The sequence below is a fragment of the Palaemon carinicauda genome, chromosome 24 (assembly GCF_036898095.1).
Source record: "Palaemon carinicauda isolate YSFRI2023 chromosome 24, ASM3689809v2, whole genome shotgun sequence".
Lineage (NCBI taxonomy): Eukaryota > Metazoa > Arthropoda > Malacostraca > Decapoda > Palaemonidae > Palaemon > Palaemon carinicauda.
Genome location: NC_090748.1, coordinates 13,748,390 through 13,767,043, shown reverse-complemented (window position 1 = coordinate 13,767,043; position 18,654 = coordinate 13,748,390). Strand labels below are relative to the sequence as shown.

Below are 18,654 nucleotides of genomic sequence, written 5' to 3'. Positions count from 1 at the left end.
GTTCATTAGCAAAACTCAAGTTCCATGTAAATCCATACACTGGTGAATGGCTTCTACCCTTTTAATTCTGTCACAACAGGCAGAGCCGAGAAAGGACAGTTTCCTGGTATGTTCGGTGACAAATCTGTAGTGTAATTTATAACATTGCATTCTACAAACTATTACGACTTTCCAGTCTGAAGATTAATAAGAAATCCTTACAGAATCTCAAAGAGTTTATTTCTGTGTTGAGTCAAAGTCACGATATAAGTCTTCCTGTTGGCAACGAAAAATTGTCCTCTGGGGGATCGTGTGTCAAACATATTAAGGCAAGTTTTTGTTACTTAAAGAAGGACAGTTAACATAGTTAAGATACTCAAAACCGATAGCCATTGAATTACTGTTAAGGCTGGCATGTGCAACATCACAGACCAAAACTATGACAAGATGGTACATGAATAAAGGCAACAAAATTGTTATACATTAATTGGCGAGAAAGCTAATAGGGATCTTTGAAATAACCGTGACCCCAACCAGATACTTGGAAATCATAGGTGTTTAGATCACTATAAACAGCCAGGAGAATTATTCTATATTTGCGTTTTTAATGCATAAAACAGATGCTAAACAAAGCCCTTCTTTATCATCAAGTACAAAGTTGCCTCATTGTTGGTATTTGATGAATAACCATAATGACCTAAATCCTAGAATGCAGACAATGCAGCACATTACTTACAATCTAGTATATATTGCAGTATTGTTAAGTTTTACATTCACAATATACATCATGTACTGGAAAGATCTGTAAATGAAGTTTTTGTTTAGAATCTTCAACATTTCACTTTGCCTAATTATTGAATTTATGAGGAGTTCAAAGGTTTAACTATAACTCATGAGTAGCAGAGAAAACGGAGAGGTCATTGCGTTGTCACCCAATATTCTGGATACTGAACAACTGCACATATAATCAGTTCCTAAACTCACTCTGCATCAAAACTGGCACCAATGAGAACTAGACAATGGCTGCTGATGACTCCGCATTAAAACTTAAGATGCCTAAGAAAGCCTTTCCTTAGCTCTCAGGGGCAGTTAGGTCATAGTTTTACCTGTGAAATTTACCAAGCCGTGTGCATAGTTTGAGTACGGAAAGTGTAGATTGTGAGTCTTTGACATTTCCTCTAGGCCCCACAAACTTTTAGAATGAAACCCTTAACTAAGTAGTAGTGTGAAACTGTCCATTACCCCCAAAGGACGTACTGGTACGTTTCACAAAAGCCATCCCTTTACCCCCATGGACGTACCGGTACGTCCTTGCAAAAAAATGCTATAAAAATTTGTTTTTCATATTTTTTGATAATTTTTTTGAGAAAATTCAGGCATTTTCCAAGAGAATGAGACCAACCTGACCTCTCTATGACAAAAATTAAGGCTGTTAGAGCAATTTAAAAAATATATACTGCAAAATGTGCTGGGAAAAAAATAACCCCCTGGGGGTTAAGGGTTGGAAATTTCCAAATACCCCGCGGGTAAAAGGGTTAATTAATATATTGTAATAATAATTATAATAACAATAATCCCTTATTTTATCTTTGGAAGTCGATTGAGTTAACAAGATTCATGGAACTCAAAGCAATTTAATACAAATCATAAATCAATTGTTTTGCTTATGGTAGTAGAAGAAATAAAACACCATCTTTATGTAAATCTACTGAAATATGAAGCCAATAAAGGACCTCTAGAAAATAGGAAACCTGTTGTAAGAAGAAATTTTTAATTGTTTTGCTCCAGAAAGAAAAGAGGTTATTGTTTTTCTACTAACCAGAACGACTTCCAGTCACTATGATGGAATGTCACAAGAGTTTTACTTGCTCGGGGTAACTGGTTGACAGTTTGATTCCAGCATTGTAGATCTGTTATACTGTATTCTCTTTCGAGAGGAATTAATCTCCAGATGGAAATCTGTATTCTACTGCTCTTCTCAATGAAGCTGACATATTGAAATTTAAGGTCTAATAATGAATTGTCTTGTACACCTGATGATTATTAATTTATAGAAAAAGGTTTGAAGAACTCTTTTCTCTCTTTTTAATTTTAACAGCTCCCATTCAGGTCAGAATATATGGAGCAGAAGAACATGAATTTGAAGTGGGACATTTCTTCTCTGATGGTAAATTATTTACGTTCGAAAACGTACCTCACAAGCACGCTGCTTAGTATGCACAGATCTAGTAATCAACCAATCCCATTTCCTTTCGCATGATCTTTTAAGTTTTACGTATCATCGTTCTTTCTATAACTTCCAGAGTATGTTTGATGAACCCTGGCTTGCATCAATCATGTAACTTTTTACTGAGACTATTTTTCATCAAATTATTCCTCTTTCAGAGTTTCCATGTTTCCTTTAAAATGCTGACAGTATCATAATATATCAAGACTCGCGTATTAGCACATTTCATTTTTTTCTTTATGTATTATTATTACAAATGACTTCTTTTCCAAAAATGAACATGCATTGAATGATAGAATAATTGCACATTTACTTCACTTGTATAAAAACATCTAATTCATCTTAACGACATGTTCAAAGATCAAGAGACGAAAGAAAAGATTAGTTAGAGGTAAAATTAATCAAGTCGTTTAATCATTTTAACCAAAGGAATCTGCTAATGACATTTCAATAAATATATTGAGCGGAATATTTTAAGTCGCTTTTGATTTTTGAAAACAATCTGTGAATATGACTCTACAATATTTTCTTTTTTATTTGAGGACACCTAAAGATTCATGTTTAGTCATTTTGTATGGTGTAAACTATGGCAGTAAGCATTTTTTAGATTTGTTGTGAATGACTTCTTCAAAAGATAACCTGTATGAGGTATTCCATTGAAATCTTATTCATAAGAAATATAAGATAATCCTTTAATTATACTGAGAAAATCAACCATAATTCCAAATTCTTATTTTGCTGTTGGTTTTTTTGTGATAATGGAATTTCTGATTGTCTAGATTTTTTTAAATCTGACTAAGCGACTGTTACTGCATTTCTTCTGGACATGCGTCCTTCATTGTTCCTTTGTTTTGTAGCCTTTAAGACTTTGGCATGCTTCAGCAAGCTTTTAGCTGTCTTTGCATGCACGCTTTAGTTATTTAGCTTGCTAATGTAACAATTTACCACTTTTAATGTGTTACGTTATTTTCTCCTTGTAGCTTTTGAGCATGAATATCGCCTAAACTCCTTTGGCTCTCAAGGTAAGTCTTTTTCCAGAATACTGCACTACAGTGCCTGTCAGAAGATTTCTTAGAGTATACCATAGAGGTAATCTCAGACCAACTATAAGACCTTGAAGAGAAATAGTATAGATTCCTAGCTTCTCTAAACCCGAAGTTTTTTAAAGCAGGTTTATAATGTTTGGATACATCCTGAACACATTACAGAAAATCTAAATTTTTCATCATAAAATGTTAGAGGTAAAACTAACTGTAACTTTAATTCAATAGTGAATTATCTATTTGTTTCTTATGACTGCAGTTTGTTTTCCAAAAAAGTAAACTTAGCTGCCCTTCTTATAAAGCTAAAGGCCTAAGCTAAAATCGTAAAAAAAAACTTTTTTTTTTCCTTTAAAATCAGGGTAACAGAACATCTTATAGATATCTATTTTTTTCTATGGGAATGAACGGATCAGGTTTCTAGAACGCAGATATTGCAGATTCTGCCATTAATGATAGGTATATTGTTAAATAAGAACATGTTAGATAAAAAAAAAAAAGGAAAGAAATGTGTGATAAAAAAATCCCTAAGGGAAGTAATGGAATCTTTTAAACTGCAGGCTGATACGTTCTAGTTCCTCAATTATATCATAAACAAAATTTTATGATAGATACGAATATTATCATTTAGTTCATGGATTGATATTTATTAGATGGTAGTTTTGAAAGAGGTCAAATGGGGGAATAAATTATAATTTCTCGAAAACCTTTCTCTTGATGAATGTTTTTATCTGTCATTTTTTATGCTATGAAGAGAAACGATGGCTTAGAATTGTTCATAAAGGATTGTAGTTTCGGGGTTTTGATAATATACGCTTCATTATTTGCTAGTGATTTATATGATAGTTTAAATACTTTAACTTGCTCAGAATTTTAGCCTCTATGAAATTTCTAAAACTATTATTTTTCTATGCTTATAAGTATATCCGTTTTCTATTCATTTTCTGAGTATTTAATTACTGAGTACAAATTTTCAGTTTAGTCCATTTTTTCTGGTCCAACAGTACAATTTAAAGATATTTTCAGATGTAATACTACTGTGAATCTAATTAGTGCAACCTACCTTGTGTAATTAATTCTTCGATTTACTTTAATGTTGCATATTGTGAAAAATTAGGAATATACACTTTCAATGCAACGTCGTGGTTTTCACATAGATAATCCGTACTCAGCAAACTCCTTTCTTTTACCATATCATTGTTTAAAAGTTATACTCTGCCTAATAAATGTTTAGAATATGAATGCATGACAAATTTTGCTAAGTTAAGCATCTCATGTCTCTCATTTCTTAATTTCAAGGAAAGAGCAGTTCAGTGTACAACAGAATTGTTTATAATTATTCTTAGCACTTATTTCTACCATTGTTATTCTATTTGAAGAATAAAACAATCGAGTATTTTGTTTGTAGTTCATGGATGCCGTTTACGCAGTTAGCTTCGCCTTAATTTTAACCATCTTATAATTCAGAATTATTATTTGTTGTTGTTCAATTCTACAGAACCTGGATTTTACCAAGACAATGAGTTTGGGATTCGTCTAGAAACCATCTTAACAGTTGTGAACAAGGAAACACCAGTAAGTCTATAGTGCTTTATACACTGTTTATGTTTTTTTTACTACCCAAGTCTTCATATTTGTTTAATGTTATTTTATTACAATATTCATTATTTCCTCTGAATGAATATGGGCACACTAGCTACTGGTCTACTGATACGATATTATTCTGTTACTTAATAAATTTTGTATCTTACTATGGCCTTCCTAAACTTGTATTAGGTCAGTCAAGTATTTCTATTAAATGTAATTCTGTTCAGTGTTCCTTTTCAAAACAAAAAATTCACTGAGCCTCAATTCTTTTAAATTTCAAGTATAGATAAGAACAGAAGTGGAAAATGGATGTTTTAAGAGTTATAATCAATAAATATTTATTTATGAAAAGTAATACAGTGAACCCTCGTTTATCGCGGTAGATAGGTTCCAGTCGCGGCCGCGATAGGTGAAAATCCGCGAAGTAATGACACCATATTTACCTATTTATTCAACATGTATATTCAGACTTTTAAAACCTTCCCTTGTACGTAGTACTGTTAACAAACTACCCTTTAATGTACAGAACACTTAATGCATGTACTACAGTACCTTAAACTAAAACAGGCACAAATATTAAAGGTGATTTTATATCATGCATTTCCTAAACATGCTAAAAAGCACGATAAAAAATGGCAACCAATGTTTTGTTTACATTTATCTCTGATCATAATGTAGAAACAAACTGGAGGCAGAGCTTTGCTTATTACCCAGACATATTTCCCATACTTTTCCCTTAGAACTACATCACATCTTCCTACTTTAGATATATAGATATATATATATATATATATATATATATATATATATATATATATATATATATATATGTGTGTGTGTGTGTGTGTGTGTGTATATATATATATATTTATATGTATACACATATACATACCTACATATATACATAAATACATGCATACATATATATATATATATATATATATATATATATATATATATATATATAATTATTACTGTATATATATGGGTTATGGAAAAAATCCGCGAAGTGGTGAATCCGCGATGGTCGAACCGCGAAGTAGCGAGGGTTCACTGTAAAGAATCTAAAGTTGGCTCCATTACTAATCGAGAGAGAGAGAGAGAGAGAGAGAGAGAGAGAGAGAGAGAGAGAGAGAGAGAGAGAGAACCATCCCAATTAATAAATTGGATGACAAAGTTGTTTGAATAAAACATATTAAGTTGAGACAAACCTAGAAGAGTTATTCAGTTTCGTGCTCCCTTTTTAAGGGGTTTGGGATATTAGGATAATCAAAGCATCATCATGCAAAATCTTTTTGTTACGGAGTACTCGAGTTGCTGCCACCTCAATGCTGTTACAATGAAATAAACATAGATTTCGAAACTTAGGATTATCTAGACGGGTAAAGATGGCCACAATTTACTCACTAAACAGGTAGAATCCCCTCAAAAAACTGTCTTGGATATCCTGGTACTTACAATGCTGATTTTTAACACAAAGCCATCTAGGCTATGTTACATAAGACAACCTATTTATGATGATACTTTCGTTGGTATTTTATCTGCCAAGTCTACAAAATTAGTTTTCTCAGCATAGAATAGTATATATGAGCCCATAGTATTTTAAACCATGCTGCGACCGCACGAATTCCCTTTGAGAAGTCAAAAGTACATACAAAATAATGAATTTTTCCAGCTTTGTCGCGATAAGACAAAGTTTTGTCTGCAAAAAGCCATTATTGACTATGAATGATAAGAAACAAGATGCCTAATTGTCAAAACGACAGTACAGATACTATTAGTGTCCAGCAAAAGATACAAAAGAACAGTATTAAGTAGAATTATGAAGTACTACAAGTTTTCAGTGTGTATATTATGTTTCTTCTATATACCGAGGCATTTCCCCCAATTTTTTGGGGTAGCCGACATCAAACAAATTAGAATAGCACCAACATATCCCTGCGTGTCGTAAGAGGCGACTAAAAGGGATGGGACAAGGGAGCTGGGAACCCTGGAACCCTTCTCCTGTATTATATACTCCTGTGAGACATCGATTATGTTTCTTGGATACATTGATTAGAACCATAGTGACTGATCATAAAAGATCACAGAATTCTTACTTCAATCTATCTCTAAAGTACATGTGTCTATAAGCCAAGGATATTGTGGTTATAATATTCCCTTGGTAATAGGCTTGGGACAGTCGTCATGAAAACAACTTAAAACGTACTGCAGTTCATTCTGAAAGTAGAATCATAAAGCATTTTCTACTGAGGTCCTCGGGAAATCCTTATCAATTTTCTATCTGCAGATCTACTGAACTATTTCTGCACTTAATTCTTAGATATATAGAGATATCTGGTAGAGCATTTTACTTGGCAGTGTTACTAGAGAGAAATTAAATCCTAAACTATTGCCTCAGGGAAGATGGATGGGTTCCCAATGTGGTTAAATGGTTTTACCAATACTGGTAGGGAGTATAGATGCTGTATTAGCAGGTAAAGTAGAAAATCCAAGGCTTTCTAAATTACCAGAAGACCAAGTTCATCGGTAAAGCTGGGGTTTTTTTATATCAGAGTCTTCATAAAAGTAACATAGAGTTAATTAAAAGCTACGAAGAGACTCAACACTCTTCAAACACAGTACAGTAGTTTAAAAGGATTAAGATTGTATTTCTTCCATACAATCACCGTTATGAAACCATAGGGTTTTTTCAATAAGTTATTTAAACTTTTTATTCATAAAATAAAGAGTTTTGAGTGCAAACAAAAATTAAGCTATTTTCATCTCCATGAAGAGGACTAAGGTAAAGAGGATGGAAAGAAAATGGTTAGTAGAAATTCATGATAAAATGCATGTTTGTTCAATATCTTCCTTCCCAGTAATCTGATGTGTGAGGGCAGTAGGTCACCATGAGGCCAATGAAACTTAATAAGAGAGTGAATCTCTTAACTGATTTATTTTTAAAACCATTGAAATTAGGATAGATACTCTGCAGCATTAATCTCAGTTTCTCAGGTTTACCAAAGTTTAAGACTAGCAAAGAGTTTGCCATTAACACGTATATTTTTTGCTGGCTATTTCTCCAGCAGTATTATTGGAAGAAACTATATTTATGTAGTGAAGTGGCTGCTATTAAGTACTGGACACTTAGTACACTTGAGTACCAGTTTGGGAGGTACCAGTGACGAGATAAAGTAAATACAAATACATGGAATATCTTTATAGAAGATAATTGTCCTTAGAATCATATTGCAATGAAATGAAAATGATGAGCAAAATTAAAAGGATGTTTGCTTAGTAGGTCACTGTAAAAGTAGAGTAGGCTGTGTCTCTTAGACATCAGTCACCATTTCAAGGTGCCTAGGGTGTAATTCATTCGTCTGTATAAATTTCAACTATACTGTATATTCTGTTTTTATAGTTAGCTTTCAGAACTGCATCTACATAGAATTTTTTATGGAAATTCAAGCTAATGATTTTATAAAGTAAAAAGAAGTCAATAGATAGATATTAGCACGTAGAAGCTTTGATGTCAACTTGAAGGCATTATCTATAGGATGATATGTGATGGAATACTTTATATATTGAAAGATGCAAGTTGGTAAAAAAAAGATCTTTAGAGCAATTATGCAAGTGTAGTGAATGAGGTATAATTCGTAAAGAGAAATTGAAATTCTTAAACTGAACAAGTCAAAGTATAATTGTTCATCTGGATACTCTTGAAAAGTCTGTAAGGATGTGTCATTTATTTACTTCATGCCATAGAAAGATTTGTTGTAAGTTGCTTTAACTATAAACTAATGATGTCTGAAACTTTTGTTTGGTATGTATTCAAACAAGCTTAATTTGACAAGCCTAGTGGAATGAAAACTTCATTATTTCTAATTTGTCTACACGTGTGTAATGTATTAGTATGAAATATTTTATGTCTTGATTTTCCAGTATGAGTTTGACAAGAATTCATTAGGCTTTGAGGCAGTTACCTTGGTACCATTCGAAGAAAATCTCATCAACTTCACAATGCTCTCCAGCAAACAGGTATAGTATTTGATTCGCTTCTGTAAAGATAATCGGAATAATCATTTGTTGTCAGAAATTTAAGAAAATTTTTTGTTGTTATCACCTTTTCTGAAAACAAACAAAAATTCAAGAACAATTAAAGATATTGCTTTTAAATGAAAGATGTCCAAAACACATTTCTCTTTTCTTGCACTCTTGTAGGGAAAAACTAATCCCTGAAAATTTCCAGGGTCATTTTAGGCAAATAAAAATTTTAATTTTTAAAAGAATTTTAATTTTCCCCAAAAACGTTCCCACTAATAACACACCCATATAATTTCTGTCCACAGAACTACCATCCTCGCTGATTTTTGTTTAATTTCAATAAATTAACGATTGGTATATAAAGTACCTTTTTAGAAGTGTAGGCTATTGCAGTTCATAACAAGCCATATTATTAAGAGAGGCTAATTTTACAAGCCAGTACTCACACAGGGCACCCAAATTATGGCTTTGAGGAATTCTACCCTTTTCCAAAAGAATGCAAAAGGCTAATCTTTGGTCTTTTAATTATTGTAAGAATTTACATGGCACTTAAATACAAATACTCTTGACCATTTTCCAACGTACTAGTTTAAAACCCACATTACTATATTCAGGGGTTTTTGGGTTGAGTTGGCCTAATTCAATTTGCAAAAAACTGTAGCTTAAGTTTTGTAATAATATGCCTTTTTATTTCCCTTTCAGAATATGTACGCACAATTGTGAATACTCTTTGTTTTAGCATTTTTCTTGAACAAAAGATAACGAATACTTTCAATTGAGCAAAGTGCTAAGAATAAAATGTTTTCACGATGTAGTGTTTCATAATCAATAATCAGTAACAGCTGTAATGAACAGGCCAATACCTGATAACCAAATATGCACATATGATCAGTGCCTGAGATGCCTTTCCACTCAATTGGAACTTGATCAGCAGCTAGACTTGTACAATCCTGTACCCCCCCCCCCCCCCCCCAAACTCCCTTAGCTCAAGGGAACAGCTAAATTCTGTCACTACCAGGCAAGCTAGAACTTAGGGCCCACAGGTTTGAAGTTACCACTATGCCACTGCTATGAACATTTAATCTATTATTATTTCAACAAATTTTGTTTTTGCCTCTAGTTACCTTGAAGACAAACTAACTTCTCACATTATGAAATTGTCTTGAATTAGTACATGTACTGTTTTTCTCGTTTGTCCACTTGGCAAATAATTACATAATTTTTCATTTCAATTTTCATTCGTTTTTCTCTGCAAGATAATAAGATAATGCCACAACCTAATTTATTTTACCAATTGGTGGATTTATTACAAAGAATAACTTTTTTAGGTATCTGTGTAATTTCGATTTGACCTATGATCATAATGAAGTAACAATTTATATGCTTTTACTTTTATTTTTCTTCATCATAGTGTAACTGGCTTAACGCTTACCATGCTCATGTGAGAGACATCGTGGGCAGGGAACTGATTGCTCAGGGACGAAAGCGAGGTTATGACTGGCTGATAACAAAAACGGAACGACTACCCTGCGTCAGCGATAAGTTTAGCTACGCTCCAGGCAAGTCAAGATCTGATTATACTGCAGCTCTTACATATGGTCGTGCTGCTGGTGGGCCCTCGGGTATTAACCCATCATTATTGGTTCTCTTGGTAGCTGGTATTCAAGCTATGAGACAATTTTTAGGATATTAGTTAAGCAATTATGACAGTGGAAGTTATAGCTTGGCTTCTGTAGATAGGAATTGTGCTTTTTACGTGTATAATGTTTTAATATATAATTTTTTTTGTATTTTGATATAATACATTTCTCTTACAGTGCAATGAATTATTTCAGAAATCTTTTACTCAACATGATGATGGGAATTCCTACTTTTGGGGCTTTTTATTGTTTAAAAAAAAAGCAAAAATATTTATTCTCATATTATTGGTTCTTCTACCAAGCAAAATAAGGGTTCTTGACTTGGTGTAAAAGTAAGTTGATTTCTATACTGTAATTTAATCATCATGAAAAAATATCTCAATCATCATATTTAACAAACCTGTTGTATGACATTTTGTATGACAACTATGATATGCTGCTTGTACGGTGAACTCCCGGGGAAGATTTCATAACATACAGTAGTTTTGAGTGGATTTTATTACTGAACTGTATTGTATAAGATTGATCTTGGGTATCCATTATCCAGTAATTTGACAACACTGAGTGAATCTTCAGTGGAAATGATGGCATCAAAACATTGTCAATCATAACAGCACTTATAGACAGATAGAAACAGGGACCAGATGGGGCATTGTTTCACAAAGCAAAACATTGTTATTTGCTATAGAAAGAACCTAACAGATTTTACTCAATACACAAAATGGAAAGGAAAATTATCCCTTTTTTTCAAAATTTATGTAAAACAAAGTTGCCTTTTGTGAAATTGAAAGCATTAAAGTCTTGAATATGGTGTTAAAAAGCATTATACAAAATTCACTGCTGTTAATAGTTTTACGTATAGAAAATTATGAAAAACAATGTTTTGCTTTGCTATGTAAATTCCTGCTTATTGTAATTAATTTTATTTTATCCTAGAATTCAGTGACTGTTCATTTTGCATACTGAATAGTGTATGATTCTTGAAGGACAGGGATTTCAAATGAACGTATAGAGTTGAAATGAACCCTGAACTGGACATTTGTGTGAGATTTTCAAATAATGTGACTGTGTTTTATAATGGAAAGTGCATTCTGATGAAACCCGCACAACTTTTACCAAAGATAGAATGAAGGTACTGTTTATGACTTTTTATGCACCTTAGCAATAAGCTGTAATATTTATATATCTCTGCTGTAAAATGCTTTTGTCGTTTTGTCAGCTTTTTGTTACTTGCTTAGATAACACGTGATTACTAGATATTTTTTTGACGTTTTCGTAAGATTACTTTTTATATTTATGATAAAAGTTAGTTTACCTGGCCAGTAAATTACATATTAAGTCTTTTTAAACTTTTTTACTTACTGAATACGAGAAAACAAACCATGATACAACAAAGCAACAGTGGTACTAAACATTTCAAAGTTTCAGTGTTGGTGCTTCCAAAGAACAAGAATCTTCTACTGTATGTAGTTGTGATACATTGTCTCTTAATTGGTCAAATCATTTTTAAGCCATGGAAATGTACGTTTGATTAATCTAGCATTTATTATACAATGCATTATTTCTTAGAACTTTAAAATGAAATGATTCTAGTACATATTTTTGTAATATTTATATACTATACAAAAGAGAGGAACTGATGCAGAAATATATACAGTATACTGTATACTTTACTTTTCCAGAAATGCTGCTCTAGGGGATAATTCTGTCACTTATGAATGACAAGACATTCCATCTTTATATATATATATCCTTGATTCTCAAAGCCAGAGGCAAAGATGATCTCAAGTTTTATCATTTACTGTTTATATAACCTTTTTATCATCTCTTTTCAGAGGAAATATTTCCCCTCCATTTTTGTGCTCAGAATTATATCTCAGATCGACATTTTCTTTATATTACTTTTTCAGTTTATGAGATTTTAGAAGTGTAACCTTCAAAGGAGAAAACCAAAATTTTAAATATTTCCTTACAGTGCATCCTCTCGTTTACGAACCAGTAAGAGCACCGAAACCCGATTCTTGCGTTGAAATCCAAATTAATCCGGTTCTAACTTTCCTACAACTTTGGTTTCCAAAAGTTCCACAAATAATCAAAATTGCAAATTATAGTCTGTGTATTAGATTAAGTGTAGCTTTATCCATTGTTATGACCCTTATCTTTTCTTTATTAGATAAAGGGAATAACATCATTTAAATTTTAGTTGTGTGAAGAAATTATTTTAGAGTTCTTGCTAGATGACACAGACCTCTTCATCGCTTTAACGGGAACCTATTGGCAAGGTTTCAGATGAATTGAATCATGATTAAACTTCACATGTCTTTTAGGACAAACTGTGAAATTATTTTAGATCAAGAGATACCTATCACAAAGAAAATCGAATACCGCAAGACTGAGTAAAATAGATGCTATACTATGATGACATGCATATATCCAATGTGTACTCTTGCAGTCGAAAAGATTTTTCTTGCTTATATGCGTTTAATGAACAGTCAAAAGTTATGATTAATTACATCAAAATTTGTAGTTAATGAACCATAAAAAATTGGGATTATTGAACATTTAAACATTTTTATCAAGAGTTCTTATTAACAGAATGCACCAGCAGTGGCCTATATAATTCATGGTATATAGATTGCCCAATACATATATTTATATAAGAATCTGTACATAAAGGCTGTATAGTATAATGCAAGGTGATCCTGATGCTTGGCACATAGCTCTTATCAAATATCAAACACCAATTATGAATACTTACTAGAAATGGTTGTGAACTTCTTGAGACCTTATAGTTAGAGTATATGAGACAATAATCCATCACATGGCAACAAGACTTTTCATCTAGAAAAATAACTGAAAATAGTTGATTTAACATTATCTTTGGTATCGAAGTTGGAAAAACGTTTTGATAATTATGTTTATCTAATTGTGATGATGAAAGTGTTGTTGTCACAAACTCTATTTGTTTTCGTCCTGTAGATTCTCTAATTTCTTGGTGGATTTTGACTAGATTTCCACCATTTTAAGACCATTTTTCATTCCTCTGGCCAGTAGTATTTTCAGCTTTTATTTTCCTATTTGCTGGAGCTAGCTTGCCATCAGCTGCATCTGTAAGCATTACTCAAAGTGTGTTTTGTATATAGACCCCATCTACAAGTAATCTAACTGCTGAACAATACTCACTAGGGGTATTCATCACCTGTGTTTTGTATCTTGGTTTTTACTGATATATGGGTGCTTTTTCTTTCATTGCACATATCATGGAAATAAATGTGCTACACCCTAAAGGTCCGCTTCATGGAAACCTCATTCGTGGGGTCGCTGGTCAGTTTGCTTGTACAGTATATTGCAGAAAAAAAATTTATCCACAAATCTTTGTACTATATAAGTTGTGATAACGACATGTCCATTGTCTTAATAAAATATAAAAAGAAAACTAAATCCTGACTTTTCTGTTGTACATTTTATCTTATTACAGGCACACATTTTTATGGATTTTGTTTGCAAATAAAATGGAAAGATGATCTTCTATGTAAATCTATCAATTACAGTTTGTGAAATTACTTCACTCTCCAGATGTGTGTTCAACTTCTTAAAAACATCAAGAATTATCATAGTTATCAAATATTTAATTTAATCCAAATGCTGTGTGATAGTGAGTAGCCCATTATGTATGAAGAAATGTCATTTGGTGACATGGGTGTGCTACCTTAAATCCATCTTCATTGCTTGGTATGGTTTTGAGTTTCAATTTTCTGGATAAATTTAGGTGTTCTGTATCAATTCTTTTGATGCTCAATAGAATTCTTTTCTGTGGAAATAATGATTAGCCGTAGTTCACCATTTAATTTTTTTGCTTATGATATTAGTGTTGTCACTTGTGTTGAGAAACAAATTTGTAAACTGTTGTTAGGTATATGATAGGGTCCTCTCTCTCTTGTCACAGTAAGTAGCCATGTGAGGCAGGCTGTTAATTCTACCTCATTTTGACAACTACTTTGGAACAATCCTGGTGTCAATGTTACGAATGACTCGGGCAGTTATCCTAATCTGAATCCAGATACTGAATTATATTTTGAAAGGTAGTGCAGGTGGCACTTCCATTTTTCATTTACCATTGAAAGGCCGTCCTACAGAACAGTATGTGAGTATGGAATTCCTTACATTGAAGCTGCCTGTCTATGTTACCTTAAACATCTGAATTTTACCTAATCGGGAATTTCTTCAGTGGAAAGGGCCTACTCATTTTATATCAGAATTTGGAAATTTTTCTGAAAAGAGGGTCTGTTCCTCGAAGTTTATGTCTTAGATATTTCATCGCATTCCATTTTATTTGCAAAAGCTGGGCTGGTTTTTTTTTTTTTTTTTTTTTTTTTTTTTTTTTTTTTTTTTTTTTTTTTTTTTTTTTTTTCACTGTTGAAGACCCGGAACTGTATTCAGAGGAAAAATTTGGAATTTCCCTATCACCCTGTAATTTTGAAAGCAAGAGTAATGTAATCTTTTATGTAAAATTAATATTCTTTAGAGAGGTATTTTGTCATGGAACAGTATTCAATTAACAGTCAAGTATAGTAAAACATGAATTAGGATATTAACCATTGGTCACTTTTTATAATCAAGGAAATTACATTTATGTTGGGATTCAATCTGAAAATTTTTCCACTAATATATATATATAATATATATATATATATATATATATATATGTATATATATATATATATGTATATATATATATATATATATATATGTATATATATATATACACATATTCATATATGTATATACTGTATATATATATCTATATATATATATATATATATATATATATACATACATATATATATATATATATATGGATATAAATAAATATATATATATATATGTATATATATATATGTATATATATATATATATATATATATAAATATTCCATCTCTAATGTCATTTACTATACATAGTTAGCAATTACTATTTTTTCTCTTTAAAATGTTCTTTTCATTATTTTCTTTACCAAGTAGAAATTTGCTTTTTGGAATAGATTAATCCTGAAATTAATTCTGTCTATCAGTATCATATAATGTGCCATAAAACTTCTAAAAGGTTTTACACTCTCACGAACAGCTAATTTTACTCTAGACATGGGAATATTATATTGTTCAGGTGCCACAGTACGATATTGAAATTTACTTATGGATATCTGTAGTTCAAGCAAACACATGACTATACTCAATTTTTTTAATGAGGCGCATTTGCACCGACTCGCATTGGTGCCCTTTTAGCTCGGAAAAAGTTTCCTGCTACCTGATTGGTTAGAATTATCTTGTCCAACCAATCAGCGAGCAGGAAACATTTCTGAGCTAAAAGGGCACCCCTGCGAGTCGGTGCAAATCTGCCTCGCTAAAAAGAATTGACTATAGTGTTTGACTTTCATTAAGGACCAGTACAAGTACACTATTACTTAGGAGAATAGTTTTATCCCTACACACACACACACACACACACACACACTTCTTCTCTTCTAAAAGTCTTTGAAAAAATTTTAAAATCTTTTTTGTGGTGTTATATTGCCCTAGCTGGGAAAAATTTATTGTTTAACGTCGATTTTGAAGTTTATGAATTGCCCTTAAATAATTTCCAAAAAGAGCAGAGGATTGCTTAGGAATACCAACATCCTTGCGCCAGATGAGAGAAACCAGTGCAAAAGTAAGTAGAATTTAAACCTTTGGTGTATTACTGTGTTCAGATGTGTTGGAAATCACTGCACCAAAACTCAAAAGTGGATGGAATGCTTTAATTTCGTTTAAATTCTGCATGCAATTTCTTTTGTAACACTCGTTCAAAATATGCTTTTGTTGTTGACTATAATATCACTATAACTATTAGCAGATTAATTTCTAGATGTTTTGTTTAAGACCTATTCGAAAACCTCTCGCTGTTTTGTGAAAATATCATGATCGTCAGCTTAAAGGAATGTTTCGTCTCACGTATATTATTTTTCACTTTAAGGTTTAAGTTTATCAATTCCAACATTAGAATGACGTAGCAAGTGGTAAAGCAAGTACTATAGTGTAATAGAAAACTTAGTGTGGGAAATTTTCCTCTTAACATTTACTCAATCTTGATATTCAGTATAAAACTTCTAATATGAATAGCATCGTGTGTTAGTGTTTAATGTTTTCATACATAGATTTCCGTATTATTTGGAATAAATGCTATTTCTTCAATTCCAGAATTTATTTTTATTTTGATCTAATTTCAGAAATCTATCAGTTTTCTAAATTTGGTTCAGTGGTCTGCATTACTAGTTATGTCATCAAACGCTTATGAAATGTAGGGTAATGCTTAGTTACTGTGATCAATTCAAGTTTTAAGCAGCAAGGTAATGTCTAGAATAATTATCATCTTCATTGAAGGACCAATGAAAATTATAAATCAGTCATAGGGGCTTTAATGTAAATTTTTCTTTTCTGATATAGTTTCCCACATTCTCATTTGTATATTTTATCCAAAGTGTTCATGAAAAGTAAAACTTGCTTTATTACTTGTGTGAAAACTCGACCCCATACAAATGGGAGAATGCTAGTTGTCAATCATTCAATTTTATAGTTTGTGAAACAATGTTATTTCGTTTTATTTTCTATGGTATGGATAATATTAGCGAAGTAAAGTGAAGTTGTGGCCTGATATACATATTTGATCAGCCTGTTGTCAAATGATTAGGATTTTTCTTCTATCGATACAATCCAGTTCATTTAGGACTAAAAGCTTACATTTCTATGCAGACTAACAAAACCAAATTTTTTTATAAACCCCACTACACTTTTAGAGCTATCACAGCAATTAGAAAAAAAAAGTATAAATAAAGTATATCCATCTATACAAACAACTATTTAATTGCCACCCTTGATCACTCATAAAAACATTGTTGCCAATTTTGATGGTAAAGATATTTTTCATGTAACATACGTGTCTGCATTATCCTGTATTGATGCTGTTAGTATTTAAGACTTCTTTGGTGTATTTGCTTTCATATCACCATCTTGTGAATATTGTACATACATGTGCTGTTTCACTTAGGTATTTAACATCACCTAGGCATCTTGGCAATAAGTTTCATCTTTATAGCAGTATTTTTCCCATTCATTTCACTTTCTTTCCATCTTGTCTGTAGCTGGTTTTCCGTTATGTGTTGTCATCTATCTTGTGCATAAACGTCTTGAATTATTTTCCCCTAGCCATAGCTGTTTGTAACAAGAAGCTTTCTTATTTGTAAAAAATTTTATTTCATCTTTTATTATATTTTGCAATTTATTTTTTGTTGCTGCATGTTAATTCATGCTATTTAAAAACTTACAAATCAATTGATTAGATTTATCAGCTAAGGTTATGATCATATTATTTTGGACTATGATACACCTCTATGTTTAAAGTGCTTCATAACTGTTTGATGCTGTTTTCTGTGTAGCTGTTGTAACATAAATTGTAACAGTGTTACTGTGATACTTGTGCTTATACTGTGAGCAGTTTCTATTATGTTATAGTTGAGATGAGCTTTCAGTAGGCTGCCGATGATAATTTTCATTGCTGTTTACCATTTGACAATTTATCTGTGTCAAAGACTACCTTTTGTCGACACACCCTCTCTTTGTGGGAACTTATAGGTTTTTTCTTTTTGTTTCTTTGTTTTCTTTTTATCTTTTTTTTTTTTGCCTTTCTATATTATCTTTTTGTGAGCTTGTATGTATATGAACATATGGGGTGTGAGGTGTTGAGGACAATCTATCTTTTATATGAAGAGTAGAACTTGATTATATACTTTATCTTCATCAAATTCTAATTGCTACTCTTTGAGATGAAAAGATGTAATACTGCATTTTCATATGTGCATTTACGAGGTTGCTCTACAAACCAGAATGAAAAATAGAAAGGTATCCTTAGTTTATGCCTCCTTTTGGTATGAGCACAATTCATCTAGAACCTATCCAGAAGAATTTTGTGAAATTGACTTATCCATTTTATTTTGTAGTTTGGAATTATATATAATGTCTATGTCAATTCCTTATAGAATTCACGCCTCCTATTGTCATTATTATGAAGTTTTTTCCCTTAACCCATTTCAGTCCGACTAATTCTGCTCCTTTACCCAGCATCC

The 18,654-nt window shown here is 31.9% G+C and overlaps 2 protein-coding genes across 3 annotated transcripts in view; both read left to right on the top strand.

Annotated features, from left to right (window-relative positions):
• LOC137618093 (sulfide:quinone oxidoreductase, mitochondrial-like) overlaps positions 1 to 18,654 on the top strand; it is a 296,155-nt gene that overhangs the window by 125,379 nt on the left and 152,122 nt on the right. The gene's annotated exons all lie outside the window — the stretch shown is intronic.
• Positions 1 to 18,654, top strand: part of LOC137618091 (uncharacterized) — a 431,863-nt gene that overhangs the window by 386,033 nt on the left and 27,176 nt on the right. The window contains exons 14-17 of one of the 2 annotated variants that reach the window (XM_068348072.1): positions 3,187 to 3,228; positions 4,745 to 4,821; positions 8,758 to 8,853; positions 10,271 to 10,418. In XM_068348072.1, coding sequence (XP_068204173.1) covers positions 3,187 to 3,228; positions 4,745 to 4,821; positions 8,758 to 8,853; positions 10,271 to 10,418 — 363 coding nt within the window. Of the gene's footprint in view, positions 1 to 2,077; positions 2,147 to 3,186; positions 3,229 to 4,744; positions 4,822 to 8,757; positions 8,854 to 10,270; positions 10,419 to 18,654 lie in introns of both variants that reach the window. The other variant, XM_068348071.1, reaches the window with a different exon arrangement.